Genomic DNA, 16,597 nt, shown 5'->3' with positions numbered 1-16,597 from the left:
AATAATTTGATTTACACTCATTTTTCCCCAGGATAATGGGTTGGTTTAGTTTTGTTTTTAAAAATAACCAAAAGTCTGCTTTCAGCATCAGATGCAAGCACATGCTAAACAACTGCATTTGAGTAAAATACTCCAATTTGTATTTACATGTTTCAAGATCAGTGATCAGCAAGCCAGGGAGTTGCAAGTAGTTGTATAAAACAGGTAATAATAGATCCTTGGCCTTGCATTTTGTGCTAGAGAAGTCACAGAAATCCTTTCTGATTTTATTCTGGTCATCCCTAAAATTCACACTAGCTTCTGCTAAGTTCAGATTAAAAGTTTTTTTTTTTTTAAATCCAAGTAAATTTATGTGAGAATACGATTAAACCTTACTTTGCTCTTAAGTGCTGCCACTTCATACAGTTCCTTAGCAAGCAGTAGTGGCTCGTACTCTTATCTCTCTTACCTACCTCCAAGTTAGAAAAAAGGAAGAGGGATGTTTGGGTACTTGATGACACCTTTATAAAAGGAAGTTACTGTTGAGTTATCTGGGGGACAGCAGGGTGAAGGGGGGACACAACTTCTGGTCTTCCGATGTTTGATTTTGAATAACGGCGACAGCTATGTCCTTTTACCTTCAACGTACTAATCACACTTACCTTTTCACCTGTGAATTACCTGCTTTAAATATTCAGCTTTGCATACGTGAACGCGTTTTTCCCCTCACGTTCTTTCTCTGTCACACTCCACCTTCCTCTTCAGCACCATCCTGCATACCTTCACATACAGTTTTGGTCATGTAATATCTGCTTTGCTTTTAAACATAAACCTTTAGCATGAGTTACCTTTGTTGCTGCTGTTTTTCTAAGGACATTTCCACTTTCAGTCAAAGTGCTGATTTTCTTTTCCATGTTCTGTTTCTGTCCCCTCTTTCAAAGGCCTGGTGTGCCTGGGGAAGTACGGAAATAGGAAGTTAGGCATGTTCGAGATACATCCAAGGGGTTTAGGGAGGCGAGAGGTTAATTAAAACTGCCACGAGACTGGACGAGAGGAAAGGTTCTCTGGGCACGTTTCCATAGAGTTCCTCGCAAGGCAGGGTAACTAGTAGTGAGAGGGAAAAAAAGAGCCAAAAGCTTGGTGGTGACACAGCCTGCCCGAACTGCTGTTTGTACTGGTGTTTGAGCATGTCCAGCACGGACTGCAGCAGAGGGAGGGCAGCTGCTCCTGGTCCTCCATTCCTACAGTCACGCTGACAGCAAACATACCAAACACCGCTAACATTTCCATTGCTCAAACCACCTCTTTTTGGTGACATGAGTTCTGAGAGGCCCCAGTCCCAAGGTTATTGTTTCCTTTAAACCCGTCCCAGTTCAGCTCGTCTGCTTAGCTCCTCTAACAGCTCCCGCTTGCTGCCTGCCTGAAACTCAGGCTTTTTTAGCAAACAGCACCTTGTCTGGGAAGGTCTGCACAGCACCGCTACCCTGATTGACCCGCACTGCAGCTGATGGGGACCGGACAGGGGAACGCCTCTGGGCTCTCTTCCCCTTCTTTTTTTCCCTGCAGGTTTTCAGTCCCCCCTGACACCCCGTTCCTTGCCATTCCACTACCCGCAGCAGCGTAATGTCAATAAAACCAGAGGCAATCCTTCACTGCGGTCTGCCTGCTCCCAGAGGGCTGCCTGAGGGCCAGGAGAGCTTGTCTGGCGGAACCTGATGCCAGCTGAAGCCCATAAATATTGTCCCTCTCGCCCTAACACCGTCCTTCCTATGTCAGCAGCACCAGGACATGTTTTTTCAGCATCTCCCCCCCACCCGCAGCCTTTTACAAGCGACTTGCCTATCTAATTTCAGGGCCAGTTCAGCCGAAGCGTGATGCAGAAAGGCACCTGGGATCGATGACATTTATTTCTCACCTTACAGAAGCCAAACCGAGCCCTGGCCGAGCTTTACATCGGCAGACGCTGAATCAGGACACCTGGAAAAAAATCAGTGTGGCCGAGTTCTGACGCTCGGCGTGGGCACAGGACGATCCCAAGGTCAGGCAAGGTCAGGCCCCGCTAAAGGCGCCCGCACCGATCCTGCCCCTTGCTCGGTTTGGCAAGCAAGGATTCTGGTTTTTGCTCTGCCCGGCAAGGCGCCGGGTAAGTGAGCGCACCCAGAGGGGCCGCAGAGCCGCCGGACCCCGGGGGTGCCGAGGGGGTCATTTCCCAGTTCCCAGCTGCGCAGCAGCTCCATCACCAGGCGTGCCGCTAGATGGAGCTTTCCAGACACCGATCCGCAGGAGGAAACGGTTCTGGTTCTCCCAAGCTACTCCTTCCCTTTTCTGAAGCCAGAGATGCCCCTTCCCAGCCACAAGAGCCCCAGAGGATGCTGCCTGCCCATGGAGGGCCGCTCTGCAGCGTGCCAGCGGCGGGGACAGCCGAGCACAGACGGCACTGCGCAGCTGGGCACCGGGGCTGGCTCCTTCTCCAGCCACCAAGGTGCTGGGTTGGCAGCAGCAAAGGCAACCGACAAGGTTTTGCAGCCCTGGCACCCATCACCTGGGAGCAGGATGTTCTGACACCAAGGGGAGAGCCGGTGCCCCCCAGAATTGCTTCTCTCGCTGGCAGCCAGTTCCACCCACGGGGAATTGCCTCCAGACGGATGGAGAAGGAGCGTGACGAGGCCAAGTGCCACCAAACCTCCAGGTTGCCAGGTCAGCACGTGCAGAAACATGCCAGCTGGCCACACAGGGGCATGCAGATCTCCGCTGGGGTGCTATTGTGCAAATCTCCGCAGGGACACCTCCAGCACACACAGGACAACAGCCACAGGGACCCTGCGGCTTCCCGAGTGCACAAACCCCGTTGCCGTGCAGCTTTGCCCCACTTTGCCAATTGAGAAATAGCCCCTAACAACACCCGTTAGGCAGGAATTGACCTGTGCTCTCCAAAAAAATCACTGAAAATCCATAAAGAACCATTGCTGCTGCTTTTCATTCAAGGCTTTAAGGCAGGCGAGACGCCCGCTGGACATTTTAAAGCCGGCATCCGCAGCTGTAGCCATTTACCACCCGTCAGCCGTACCTAGGACAGCGAAAACCCTTTAACCCCTGCTGGAAAACATCGAGGCTCGGAGCTGCCCCGGGCTGCTGAGCCAGCAGGCGTGCAGCGGGAGCCCCCGGTGCCGCCTCGCCCATCGCAGCGATGCTGCGAGCGTGCCCGCTCCCCGGGGAGCGTGGCCAAGAGCCGCGGGGCTGCGCGTCCACCCGCGCCAACGCCGTGCCCACGCCGTGCCCGCCGGGGCGCAGGGAGATGGAGCTGCCCCGGGAGTGATGCTGCTCGCGGGAGCCCATGTGATGCTGGGCTAGCGCGGCTCCTCCATCGTCCCCCTCCGCTCGCAGGCTGTCATGGCGACTCCCAATAATGTCACTCCCACCAACTGCAGCTGGTGGCCCATCTCGGCTCTGGAGAACGACACGGGGAAAGGCAAGGAGGGGGAGGAAAATCAGGATCCGACAGATCCCGCTCTCAAAGCCCAGGACAGGCTGGTTTTGTACCACTGGACCCAGTCCTTCAGCTCCCAAAAGGTAAAGCGCTCGGCCGGGTTCTCGGGGAAGAATCACCTCCTGCATCCAGGGCTTACCCTTGCCTCGGGAGGAGGGCTCGGCTCGGGGAAGAGCCAGCAGCTATTCCCCAGGCTGGCAAGGGGAGCAGCGTGTGCCCGGTCAGCTCTTTTGTACCCGCATTTCTGCGTTTCAACAGCATCTCCCTGGGGAAGGGATGGGGGGGGGGGGCTCAGCCAAACCCTGCTGTGGCTCCGAGACCAGGCTTTGCGGCGGGAGACGCCTCTGCTTTGTACTCGCTCCCGACCCTCTCCGGTGTGGCGAGGCGTGCAGACAAAGGCTGAGCCCGGGACCACCCTGCAGCTGGGGGCTGTGGGACCCCCGCGCCTCCCAGAGCAGGGAGCGACCCCGGGATGTGGCCCTGTGCCGGGAACGCTTGGCCCCGACACTGCAGCAGCACCCTGGAAATCCCAGTCCTGTGCAAGGGACGGGGAGGTGGGGGGGTGGGGGGCAGACAGCCAGAAATCCCATTTCTGGGTGGTGGCAAACGCTCATTTTGCAGCACGGCAGCACCGTAACAAACCTGACCTCCTGCTGGCCCCTCTGTCATTCCCGCGCCATTGACAGAAGAAGGGCAGCGAGCAATTCGGGGGCTTGGGGGGCACCCATGGGGCCCTGGGGAGCACCCACAGGACCCACTCGAGCCCCACAGTGGGGACGTCCCCATCTGCTCGTGCACGCCGTGGGCCCGTAGGCGCCCGGTGCAGCAGGGCAGCCACACACACTCTGTGCTGATCCGGATCCGTACTGGTGAGGGGCTGCAGCAGGCAATGGGGGTGGCTTTTATTTAGTTATTTTTTGTTGCTGGCACAGCCCCCAGCAGCTGGATCCCCTCCTTAAGGCACAGGCACCCCCAGGGGCCCTCACACCCGTGCTGCCCCTGCCTGGTCCCTGATGGCCCCAGTCCCAGGCACGATGGCAAAAGGGAACAGTGGGAGCCTGGGGGGGCACCCAGGGTGGCCCCAGCCAGGGTTTGTCCCTCGGGTGGGAGGAAAACGCTGGGAGCAGTTTCCTGTTGAGGGAAGCAGGCTTTACCTTGCCTGACATTAAAAGAAAAAAATAATAATAATTTGTCAGCCCCATCAATAATTAATGGCTAATTCCCCAGGAACTTTGAAGTGCTCATAGAAATGCTTATATTTGTTAAGATGTATTTTTAGCTGCTGCTGCTGGTTGGAGGAAAACAAGTGATTTGCCTTCATTCAGCAGTTCTGTGAAACATGGCTCTGACATCCCCACAGGGTGTTTTGGCCTGTCTGACATACTTGGTTCTCAGTGGTCAGGTTTTTTGCAATCCAGAAGCTTAAAAGGAGACCTTGAGTGCACATTCAACAACACCCCGAGCACAGAAAAGAGCAGCCAGGCTCTCAGAGGAGGATGCTGGGCTGTGCACAGCACCCCAGGGCCCAGCAGGGACCCAGCTCCTACAGCAGCCCTGCCCCCGGCTCCCTCCTCAGCTGGGCTCGGTGTTTCCCTCTGTAAACCGGCCAGGGCTGCCCCAGGGGCGGCCTTGCAGGAGAGGAGAGGAGCAGAGAGCGGGGAGGCCAAGTGTGGTGGCACAGGAGGCACAAAGGGGTGCAGGGGGTGGGCAATGCCCTGGGGAAACACACCAGAGGCAGTGCTCCAGCAGGGAGGAGGAGAAAGCACAGCAGGGCTCTCCTTGCTCCCAGGGTTTCCTCGAGTACATCAGCTGCCTGAAACCCTCCACAAAACAGAGCCTTTATCCAAAACGTGCCCAGCAAAGCCAGAGCCTGACCCCGAGAGCAGGGCATACCTGAATTTCCATCCAGGTTTCCTCCAGCCGGGCTGGAGCATCCCCTGGGCACAAGGTGTAGCACTGCTGCAGCCGCTGCCTCCTCCTCCTCCTCCTCCTCCTCCTCTTCTTCCTCTCTGGGTGTGTGCCGGTGCTCTGCCCAGCTGGGATCCACAGCCCCATCGCAGATCCCCTCCAGCTGGGGAGCTGCCACCTCTGCCTGCCTCCACCTGAGGCCGAGGGCCGGGCTTCCAGGCCCCCATCCCTAACTTCATCTGCACATCATGCAGGCCACCAGACCCTGCAAAATTCCGGGTGGGCACAGGTCTCCCTCGTGATATTTCCACCCATTACCAGCAAGGGAAACCCTCACTCCGCCACCTCGGCTCCTCGCAGAGGGAGCGAGGTGCGTGTGACAGCACGGTGCTGTGCCGGTGGGCGAGGGACCCGTGGGGCGACGCGTGCCCCATGGCCCCGGAGCACTTTTGGGGCCAGCTCGGGCCCGTTCCCCCCGTCCCCCGCTGCAGGTGCGGCTGGTCATCGCGGAGAAGGGGCTGCCCTGCGAGGAGCGGGACGTCAGCATGCCCCTGCTGGAGCACAAGGAGCCCTGGTTCATGCGGCTCAACCTGGGGGAGGAGGTGCCCGTCATCATCCACAGGGACAACATCATCAGCGACTACAACCAGATCATCGACTACATGGAGAAGAACTTCACGGGAGGTAAGGGGGGGGGCAGAGCCGCGTGGCCAGGCTGCATCGCAGCAGAAATTTAGGGCTGAGTGAGATGCTGTTGGCTGATCACACCCATTTCTCCCTGGAAAGTTTCAGCTGTCCCCAAAGGGAGCAGTGACCAACCAGGCCTCCCCAGACTTTCACGTTTTCCTATGAAAAATCTCCTTGAGGTCTCACTGGGGAAAATGGCCCTAGCGAGGTCAAACCAAGGGAGCAGTGCTGGGGCTGTGGGGTGATGTGACACGGATCCAGAGGAGGGGACTGGGACGGGGTGTCCTTGTGTTCCCCCCGGGGCAGGGCTGCAGGCAGTGCCCGGCTGACCCCGGGATGCTGAGCGGTGCTGTATGGCAAGCAGCACCTCGAGTCCCTTCGCCCTCATTCTTCCAACTCTGCAGCTGCCGGGCTGGGACGCTCGGCTGGGGGGGCTTCAAAGCCAAGCAGGGAGCTTTGGCTGCGGCATCACGACGCTCGCCCCAGCATCCATCACCCTTGCGACAGAGACATCAAAACCATCTCAAAATAGCTCCCCCAGCAAGGGCGCCGTGCCAGCCTCAGCTGCTGTCCTCTCCTGGCCTCACCACCACGGTGCTCAGCACAGCCACAGCACTTCCCCGCCGTGGGGACAGACGGACGGGCACCCCAAATCCCACAGGGGAGTCCTCGCCAGCAGCAGCTCCCAGGACGGGGCAGCCCCACACCCTGGGGGCCCCGAGCTTCATCGCCCCGTGGGGCCGCAGTCCCCGCACCGCTCGGTGCCGTCAGCCGGGCGCTGCGAGGAGCAGGTGACGAGGCATATGCTGGCAGCACGCTGTCCCAGCAGGGGAGGGACATCGGCTAACGCCAGCAGCAGGGAACAGCTCTGAGCGCGGTGGGGATTTGTGGCTCTGCCAGGGGACGTGCTCTTTTTTTGGGGGACAAGCAGCAATATCCCCCCGCAGCAGCAGCTGAGAGCCAGCATGGATACTAGGGAAACTGCTCCTGCCTCTTCCTTCGCCCTCCAAAACACAGCAAGTATTTTTCTTCAGGAGCTGGCAACAAAATCTTTCCACTGTCACTTGTGCTTTGCTGCCGTGGAGGAACGCGGTGTTCCCTCCCTGCTGCTCTGGGGAAATGCCTGCCCCTGAGCTCTTCCAGCCAGGTGCATTTTCTTACCTTTCCGCTGAGAAACGTGATGTGGGGAGCACCTGGGGAGAGGAAGGATGGCCCAAGGCCATCACCCCCTTCTGCACCACCTGCTCTGGAGCCATGGCCCACCAACATTAACCACAAAAAGCACCACCAGGGTGACACTGCGGTGGTCTGAGGAGGCATCGCCCACCTCACAGCAATGTGCAGGGCTTGGGAATGCCTGTATTAGAAGGAGCAGTCACAGAGCTTTGTTTCCAGGACTGGAAGCATTTTCTGCTAGTTACGCTGAGCTACCATTAAAGGGCAGCACGATAAGCAATATTTTTCCTTTTTTGGGCCACCTTTCTATGGACCTATGTATATATTTTTTCCTTTGTGGGCCACCCGTACCACCCAGATCTGCCACCCCCCCAGAAGGCTGGTGAAGGACACGGGCTGGCAGCCTGCAGCTCCTATTTCCTTGTGGTTGCTCCCTCCGGCTGCTGGACGGGGCTGTGGTGCCCACGCTGGTTTCCAGCCCTGGCACCAGCCTGTCAGGTGCTGAGCGTGCACCACGAGGAGCGAGCAGGCTGTAGGTTGGTTGTCACCGTTTCATTCAGCCGGGTGCTTTCCTCTGCTGGGAAGTCCCAAGCTGGAGAGCTGGAGCGCAGGCAGCAGCACGTGCTTGCTTTGAACGGAGCTGGGGGGACATCGGGTGCCTCTGCTCTTGCCATCACCTCCCCTTGCTGTGTGTTGTGGGTCTGCATCCCACCCTCCACCCAGCTCCCCTGATCAGAGGTGTCAGAAGGTTTGCAATATTCAGGCTGCCGAAACTTCTGCTGTCTGTCCCTTCTGGGCCAGCCTGTGCCGCTGCCTTGCTCCCACCACTGGCAGTGCCAGAACGTCATTTCGGGTCCTTAATTAGGGAGCAGCGTTGGCCACGTCTGCAGAAGTCCGTCTGCTTCTGCACCCTTCGCTCGGCCCCAGAGGTGGGCAGGCAGCACACGGACAGCCCGGCGTGCTGAGTCCCAGCAGTAAATCTGCTCGCTCCCTATTAACTATCAGCAAAAGCCATAAACTTTTATGATCCCGTGAAGAAACGGGCCTGATATTGTTGGAGGAGACAACAGGAATGGTTCCCTCCTTCTGGTGTCATCTGCTGCGCATTTTGAGCTGTAAATGAAATAAAAGGAGCACGACGCAAACTGCCGTGCAGTGGAAGTGAATAAAGCACAAGCCGAGGATGCTCACAGCTGCCGGGGCAAGGGGTGCTCTCATGGTTTCAGCACTGGATGAGAGCAGAGGGGAGAGGTGCTTGGCTCCTTGCTCTGTCACCCTCACTACCTATATTGAATGGGATTTTCAAGCAAACTCAAAAAAAAACGAGGTACCTCATTGCACTGGTGTAGAGCACGTAACCGAGACCAAGCCTTGGACCCGCAGGTCTGAGCTCCTTTCTGCAGAAGGGAAACGTTTCGTTCCCCTGCTGGGAGCTGTGAAACCAAAGGACTGCAAACGGGGCTCCAGCATGGGCTAACGGGCCCCTACTGCGTGCCCGGCCCCCCGAGCCCCACACTGCTAACACCTTTCCTGTTTGCCCCTTTCAGACAACGTCCCCCAGCTGATCCCCGAGCCCGGGACCCCGCTGCACTCGCGGGTGCTGCAGTACCGGGAGCTGCTGGACTCGCTGCCCATGGACGCCTACACGCACGGCTGCATCCTGCACCCCGAGCTCACCACCGACTCCATGATCCCAAAGTACGCGACCGCTGAGATCCGCAGTAAGTCGCCTCTGGGGCAGGGGCCTGGCGGGATGGCACCGCGGCCCTTCCTTCAGGCAAGGCAGGGAAAATGGCAAAGCAAAGCTGCCAGGGAGCTGCGGGTGCCCTGGTGTGGCTTCCTGGCCCTGGGGTGCCCCCCATCAGCCCCTTCCCAAGGGTTCCCCCAGGGCACCGGGTGCCCGGCTGCCTCCCTCCCCAGCAGTGCCATCACCACATCCTCATGCAGCAATTTTTGGGGTGCTCCCTTCCCGCTCCTCCTCTTCCCTCCAGTAACTCCAAGGGTGCAGGTGGGGGAGCAGAGCGAGGTTGAATTGCAGAGGGTGGATGAATTGGCACCAGACAGCACGCAGCCTCCAAGCGCTCATGAAACATTGACGATGCTTAATATAACTCGGCAGCAGGGCTCGCTCCTTGAGAGTCCCTCTCCAGAAAGTGACTTTGTCCGGATGGCACCGACCTGCCCCGCCTCTCCCCCATCCAGCAGGTTCCAGCCCCAGGCCATTCCCATAACAAAGTCGTGTTTCACCTCCCACAAGAGGAACCTGAACTCATGCCTCGGATAAAGGCGTCGCGCAGAGCCCGGTCCCCTCCCCAGAGCGTGCTGCTGCATTGCTTCGCACTCCCCGCCTGACTCACCGCGCTGCCCAGGGCCTGCCAAGATGTTTCAAAATATCTCGCCTTCCAGAGCTGCTGGCTGGTGGCGTTTTTCCCAAACCATCGCAGAGGAGGGGCTGTGCGATGGCTGGGCAGTTTGGGTGCCCTGGCGCTGGGGGTGCCCTTCTTCCCCGTGGCGCTGCCCTTGACGGCCCCAGGGGATGGCTTGGCAGCCCCACCGTGCTGGGGAAGTGCCTGGAAATGTGTCCCCAGGAGGAGAACCGAGGGCCAGGCTCTCCCAAGAGGGGCAGGGGAAGTAAAGCAGAGAGATATTCAGGCTGCCTGTGAGTTATCAACCAAGGAGAGGTGGCTGGGAGGCTTGCAGAGCACCCCTGGGGGAACAAACAGCATCTCTCCCCGTGGCTGCTACAGCATCCTGGGGGGAAAACGGGGAACTTCCCCATTCTGGGGCAGCGAAGAGCCTCCTGCTGGCATCTCCCACAGCACCCCTCCTGGCAGCATGGCTGGGGACAGGGCTATGTGCTTCCAAAGGCAGCTTTAGCAGTTAAAACACGCTCAGCCCTGTACCTCTCCCTGCTGCTCTGCACACACATGGACACGGGGTGGCTGCCCAGGAGATCCCAGCCCAGAGGCCCGATCTGCTGGGCAGAGCATGGCAGGAACGGGAAGATGGGGAGGGCAGTGACAGCCCCGCCACCCCCACCTACGGCAGCAGAGCTGGACGTGCGGTGGGGAGAGCAGGGCTTGGCCTTGCTGGGTGGGCAGCGGGGATGCAGGGCAGGAGTAGGTGATGCTGCCGGGATGCAAATTCCCCATGGCAGCGAAATGCCGAGTTTTTCCCTTGGGAAATCATCCCAGCAGCTCTGGGATGACTTGCGAAGGCAGCAAACACACCTGATGCAAGCCAGGGGGCTGTAAATCAGGCAGCAGAGCCGCTGCTGTGCTCCCAGCCCAGGCACAGCCCCGTGCCCTCCTTTCAGTCCCTCTCCTGCTCCACAGCCCCATTGTGGCAGTGGGGTGAGGCATGGCTCGGGTTGGCAGCACCGTACCTGGGCTGGGGGACACACAGAGCTGAGGGCAGGGACCCGTCTGCTGGGGCAGGGACCCCTGCAGTGACAGCACAGGTCTGGCCTCCAAGGCTGCCAACTGAAAAATAAAACAGCCAGCTTGGCTCCCCAGGGCCTCCACTTTCATCCTGAGCCCACAGCTGGGATTTGTGGGGTAAAACTGACACGGGGCAGCCAAGGATCCTGGCTCCGACTGTGGGGACGGATGGGATGCACATGGCTCTGTCCCACACCCTCGGGTGATCAGGTCCCCGTGCCTGCAGCTCCCTCCCTGACCCCTCTCCATGGGCTCCCCAGTGGGATGCCGTCAGGGCTGGACCTGCACGTAGACACCGCTCACTCTCGCTTTGCTGCAGAGGCAGGGGAAGGCAGGAGCTGATTTACAGGGCATCTCTGCGCCTTGCTGAGCTGCTGATGTGATGATTTCCAGAGATGATAATCACAGTAGGAAGCACAGGACAGGGAAGGGACAGCCTGGCAGGCAGGGGCAAACCTTGGGCTGGCAATGGCAGAAGGTGCAGAGCAGAACTGGGAACCCCCCATTAGTGGAGTTTTATCACCTTCTCCCCTCCCATGGCTTTTCCTACCAAATCCCTCTGCCTGTGCATCACAGAAAGGAGAAGAGGCTGCTCTGTGCAAGGAGCTCTTGCAACAAGCAAAGTCTGCATGGTTTTGGGCTGGTGTGAACACGTCTGCTGGCATTAGGCAATTGCCAGCTCTTGCGACAAACCAGAACCTGATCCCTGCTGCCTGCCCAGATCCCAGCAGCAGCCTGGGACTTGCGGGGGAACTGAGGTCTGAATTTTGCTCCATCTGGCACAGAGCTTCGCTGTTGGGAAAGGGCTGGCAGCCAGAGCCAGGCTGAACCGACCATCAGCTACGCTGCCTAAATCTGACCCCTCTCCCCTGTTGTCAGATGCCTCCTCTCCCATCCTCTGCCAGCCCTTTGGGGCAGGGACCAGTTTTCTGCCTGGTTTTGCACCATGCAACACTCCCAGCAAAGGGGAAGAGCTGGGCAACTCCCAGCAGAGCCAGGGAAAGCAGCCCCAGAGGGAGCCTTCATGCTGGTCCTTTCTTTTTTCCTTTTTAACAGAGGAACAGCACTTCAAAGCCATTTAATGCATCAAAAAGTCTCTTTTTTTCCCAAACAAAACAGCTGGACTGTACTTGCAAATCCCCCTTAATTAAGCTCTTTGAAGGGAGCTCAGCTGCCTCCTAGGCTCATCTGCGGGACAGGATAACTCCAAAACTGCACCTTCAGCCAGCTCACTATACACACCACTTTGTTGTTGTAAAAATCTGTGAGGCTGCAGCTCACCAGGGAAATCTCCAAAGGCCTCAGCTCCTGTCTGCCCCAGCTCACCCCTGCCCCTGCCAAACAGGGCCAGCACCACTTGGCGGGGAGGAAACACCCCCGCAGCCCCTCTTTGTGTCTCCCTCCAGGACACTTGGCTAACGCCAGCACGGAGCTGATGAAGCTGGACCACGAGGAGGAGCCGCCGCTGACGGAGCCGTACCTCTCCAAGCAGAAGAAGCTCATGGTAAGCTGCTCGGAGGTGGTGGGGCTGCAGCAGGGATGCGTGGCCGGCCGGCCATCCATCTCCCACCCTCACCACCGCTCTCCACCCAGGCCAAGATCCTGGAGCACGACAACGTGAACTACTTGAAGAAAATCCTGGGCGAGCTGGGAATGGTGCTGGACCAGATCGAGGCCGAGCTGGAGAAGAGGAAGCTGGAGTACCAAGGTAGGGCTGCCTGCATGGGGTGGTTTTCAGCCCAGGCATGATTTTGGGAAGGGCTGATGGCTTCACACTCAGTGAAAGCTCACCCTGAACTCCATGGAGGCTGTATGGATGGGGCAGGGGCTGCTCCCGCAGGGGACAAGTGGCTCCTCTGTCCTCACACCCGCTTTGCAGGACCTCCAAGGTCACTGCAGCATGGTGGCACATCCCCAGCAAAGGGCCACTAGTGACCCACCAACTAGACACTAATCCTGCCGGTCCCCCGCCCCTCTGCTCTGCCCCCCATCACCTCTGGCAGCGCAGGAGGATTTTGGCACCTGTGCCAGCACAGACGTGTGTCACCAACAAGTCCTCTCACCCTCCCGGCTCCCTCTGTCCAGGAGTACAGGCCCTGCTGAACTCAGCGGTGGTTGCCCAGCTCTGGGAAGACCAGGCTGGTCCCAGCTCTTGTGCCATGAGGAGCACAGGTTGCTGAAAGCACAGGGGTGGGGACGTAGTCCTCAGCCCCTAGGTGCTGGTGTGCACCCCTGGGGCACACAGGGTACCAAGTGCCCCGGTTCTAGCACTGCCACCCCTGGCAAGTGGCACAAGGGCAGTGAAGCCTGGGGACACTGAAGGGTCCTGGAGAGGTGGGAACAGCACAGAGCCTGCATCAGATGGCAGCAGGGGGGATGGAGCCACTCCAGCCAGCCCTGTCATCAAACAGCACTGCTGAGAGCCACTGAGAGCCCCCCCCCCAGTGCCCAGACACAGCCGGGCATCGCTTGTCCTGCTGCCACCTCCATGTCCCCCCAATGCTTACCTGAGCAGGGCTCCTGACCCCATCCTCAGGACACCCGGAGGTGCCAGGGATGCAGCCCAGACGTGCTAATGAGGGGGTGGCCCCACAGCTGCCCCCACCTGGGGAGCTGTGCATCACATGGGGTGGCACCAAGGGGCACTCAAGACCCCAAAAAGCCCTGGGGTTAGAACATGCTAGAAGCCCCGAGGTGCTCACAGCAGCACGGCACATTGGCCTAATTGCATCCAACGAACCCCCTCGTTAGCAGATCCCAGAGGAGAGGCCAGCTGAATTCACCTCATTACCTGCCCTCGGAGGTGCCAGGAGCACAGGGGCTGCTCTTGAAAGGCCACTTTTGCCCCCAAACCCCCAGCACACCACAGGGGTGCTGAGGAGCAAGGCAGGCCCCAGCACCAACCCCTCACCTCACATCCTTGGGGCCCGGCAGCACCCGGCAGGCTCCAGCTGCAGCACCCCCACACTTTATTAGCCACTGAAAATATTTACTGACTAATTAGGCACAGGCAATCTGTCCACTCGGGCTGTGCCTCTGGCAGGATTAGGCAGGCTGCCAGGTGGGTACAAACGAGGCCTGCTAATTACCAGTAATTCCCCCGGCCTGGCCCCGTGGGCAGCCCAGCTGCAGCAGGGCCCACACAGGGTGCAGTGGGGGCCTCTCCCCCCCCTCCCCCCCCCCCAATTTCAAAGGGGCATCATGAAGGCTTTCCACCCCACCTGTAGGGCAGAGCCTCACACAGAGCAGTGGAAAAGCCCCAAAATAAAGGATTTGGTGCAAACCAGGAGATTTAAGGCAGGAGCAGAGCACAAACACCTCCCCCCAGTGCCAGCACAGGCAGCTCCTAGCCTCAACGCCCTGGCACACCCCAAAATTTTGGCGTCCCCTTTGCATGTTGATCCAGCTAGGGAGGACATTGTACCTCTCCAGCCTGGGGAGGGCAGGGGCCAGGCTTCTTGCTGCCTACCACGCTTTTCTTCTGCCTTCCAGATTTGCTGGCTCCAGCGCTTGCCTGCAAGGTGCAGCAAGCAGGGATACCCAGCACACTGCCCCAGCAGAGGTACAGGGGCAGCCCAGGTTCTTTGCCCCTTGTGCTGTTTCCTCCTCACCTGCACCTCCATTATTTCCCTGCCCTGCTCGTTAGTACCAAAAGGGCACCAGGGGTGCGTTTAACATTATGCTGACCCCAGCCACCTTCTTCCAGCCTGTTTTAGTCCTGGACATATCTCAGGTGAGGCTATTTCCAAGGTCACCATTATCAGGGGCCATCAGCACTGTGGTATCTTCCCTCCTGGCCAGCCCTCACACCCAGCTCTGCCTCCCCACAAAACCCAGCTCTCGGCACAAATTTTGGTGGCCCTGAGCAGGGGCCCAGAGCTGGAGGGGGACAGAGGCAGGCCCTCTGTGACAGCACGCAGGGAGAGCAGCCAGGCTGGGCCAGCAAATGGTTTTGATTCCCAAGGATTTCTCACATCCCTAAAATAGGACGTGTTACCATGCCACCCCTCAAACAGCTCCCAACGCCCAGCGGCAGCCAAGGACAAACGCTCCCCAGGCACTAACACAGCAGAAGTGCTCGCTGCACCACAAAAGAGCCATTTCACAGAGAGTGATTTGTATCTTTATGGAGGTTATAAATGATAAATATATATAAATGATCAGCCCAGTAGATAGGGTTTGGTCTTTTGGGACATCAGAGAGCTACGAAAAAACACTGGGAGTCTAATCCAAATCCTATTCCTTCCACGGAGCTTTTGAGCAAGTCTCTAAGTGTCCACCCAAGGATCTATTCTCATCCTACCTCTGTCACTTCTTTCTCCAGGGCAGAAGTGTGAGCTTTGGCTCTGTGGCTGTGTCTTCACCTTGGCTGACGTCTTATTAGGGGCTACCCTGCATCGCCTCAAGTTTCTAGGACTCTCTAAGAAATACTGGGAAGACGGCAGCAGACCTAACCTACAGTCCTTCTTCGACAGGATACAGAAACGCTTTGCCTTCAGGAAAGTCTTGGGAGACATACACACCACGCTCCTCTCGGCGGTGGTACCCAACGCCTTCCGGCTGGTCAAGCGGAAACCCCCCTCCTTCTTCGGAGCCTCCTTCCTGATGGGATCGCTGGGGGGAATGGGATATTTTGCTTATTGGTACTTAAAGAAAAAATACATCTAATGCTGGCTGCTTGGTGTTTAGTTTGGTGTCTCTGTGCTGTGTGAAATTATGATGAAGCCTCAGTAACTGTAATGAAATTTGAAGCAAGGTATGACTAATTATATTGTTTAATGTAACATTCCATAGTCTAGAAGTAGAAAAGTATACTGCAAGGAAATAAGACAACAACAACAACAAAAGCATCAACTTGTAAATGCCTTTTTTAGGGTTAACTATTCAATGCCAGCGAGAGGCTCAGGGGGTCACTGGGCTCCCCGTGCCCGCCGGGAAGTGCCGCCGGTGCAGGCCAGCTCCACTGGGCGAGACGGGAACCCCGAGAAGTTTCCCAAATTGAACCACAGGACTTGGACACTGGGTCCTCGATGTCTGTTTCCAAAGTGTTCACCGGCCACATCTCACATGTGTAACTAGTGGGGACTTTCTTCTTCTAGAAGCCATTCTGTCATGCTCGGAGGCTTTCCTGAGAGCAGGGTGCAGCAGCTGGTCACGGTCAAGGTGGATTTGCATTCTTCAATTTACCATTTTTTAAATTATTTTCGTTAAAAATAATATTTTTTATTGAGCTACTCTTAGCATCTATCCACTTTCTACGTCTGGTTTTGGTGGACTTTTTTTTAGAAAAGAATTTCATGTCTGTCTTTAACCGCCACACTTTTCCTTTATGAGATAAATCATTTTGACTTCCACCCTGAATTTTGGCACATGAAGGGAATTATTGTTTTAGCCTTTTGGCTCGGTCTTGAGTTTTCTTTCGTGGATTTTCAAAGTATCTCTCACCGCCTGAGCATACCGGGACTCTGAAAAAGTACTACCATTTTCCAAACTTTCAGGACTTCTCTGAAGACACTTTGGCCTTCTCTTCCGTTGGGGGCTCTTTTCTGTCATTTCCTCGCTGTGTGTTTTCTTAGAGACACTTTGCACAGAATCACGTTTATGACTTTCTTGTGCCTTTTGCATGTTGGAAAGAATAACAGGCCTCACTGCTACTCGTGCTTTGAAACTGAGATCCTCAATAAACCGTATGGGAGGAGTAACTGCTTCCCCTTCCTAAATGTGTTCAACAAACTCCTAGTCTAATTTCAAAGCATGCCCATGTGCAGAGACATGCACAGGTGGTTTGTGCTTTTCCTTTTGAGCTGTACTGGTATAAAACTCGCATGGAAACAATGCATACTCCTCTTCCAAAGCGCACATTTCTGTAGGCGCTCAGCCTGCTAGGACCTCCGCTGGCTGTTTGCAGAGCGCTCTGGTG

General features: G+C 57.2%; 1 protein-coding gene across 1 annotated transcript; it reads left to right on the top strand.

Annotated features, from left to right (window-relative positions):
* The first annotated feature begins 2,986 nt into the window (after positions 1–2,986).
* GDAP1L1 (ganglioside induced differentiation associated protein 1 like 1) lies at positions 2,987–16,397 on the top strand. The gene is made up of 6 exons (XM_035343545.1): positions 2,987–3,549; positions 5,866–6,058; positions 8,785–8,958; positions 12,084–12,181; positions 12,271–12,385; positions 15,002–16,397. The coding sequence occupies exons 1-6, from the start codon at positions 3,370–3,372 to the stop codon at positions 15,343–15,345; spliced, it is 1,104 nt and encodes a 367-aa protein (XP_035199436.1). The 5' UTR covers positions 2,987–3,369; the 3' UTR covers positions 15,346–16,397.
* Positions 16,398–16,597: the final 200 nt, after the last annotated feature.

The sequence above is a fragment of the Oxyura jamaicensis genome, chromosome 20 (assembly GCF_011077185.1).
Source record: "Oxyura jamaicensis isolate SHBP4307 breed ruddy duck chromosome 20, BPBGC_Ojam_1.0, whole genome shotgun sequence".
Classification (NCBI taxonomy): Eukaryota; Metazoa; Chordata; class Aves; order Anseriformes; family Anatidae; genus Oxyura; species Oxyura jamaicensis.
The sequence above is the reverse complement of the archived record's forward strand: the minus strand, read 5'-3'. Positions and strand labels throughout refer to the sequence as shown.

Excerpts from the sequence above, each read along its gene's own strand:
- GDAP1L1 (XM_035343545.1), top strand. The coding sequence starts at position 3,370 with ATGGCGACTCCCAATAATGTCACTCCCACCAACTGCAGCTGGTGGCCC. Across the intron at positions 6,059-8,784 it reads GGAGAAGAACTTCACGGGAG|ACAACGTCCCCCAGCTGATC; the intron begins GTAAGGGGGGGG and ends TGCCCCTTTCAG. Across the intron at positions 12,386-15,001 it reads GAGGAAGCTGGAGTACCAAG|GGCAGAAGTGTGAGCTTTGG; the intron begins GTAGGGCTGCCT and ends TTCTTTCTCCAG.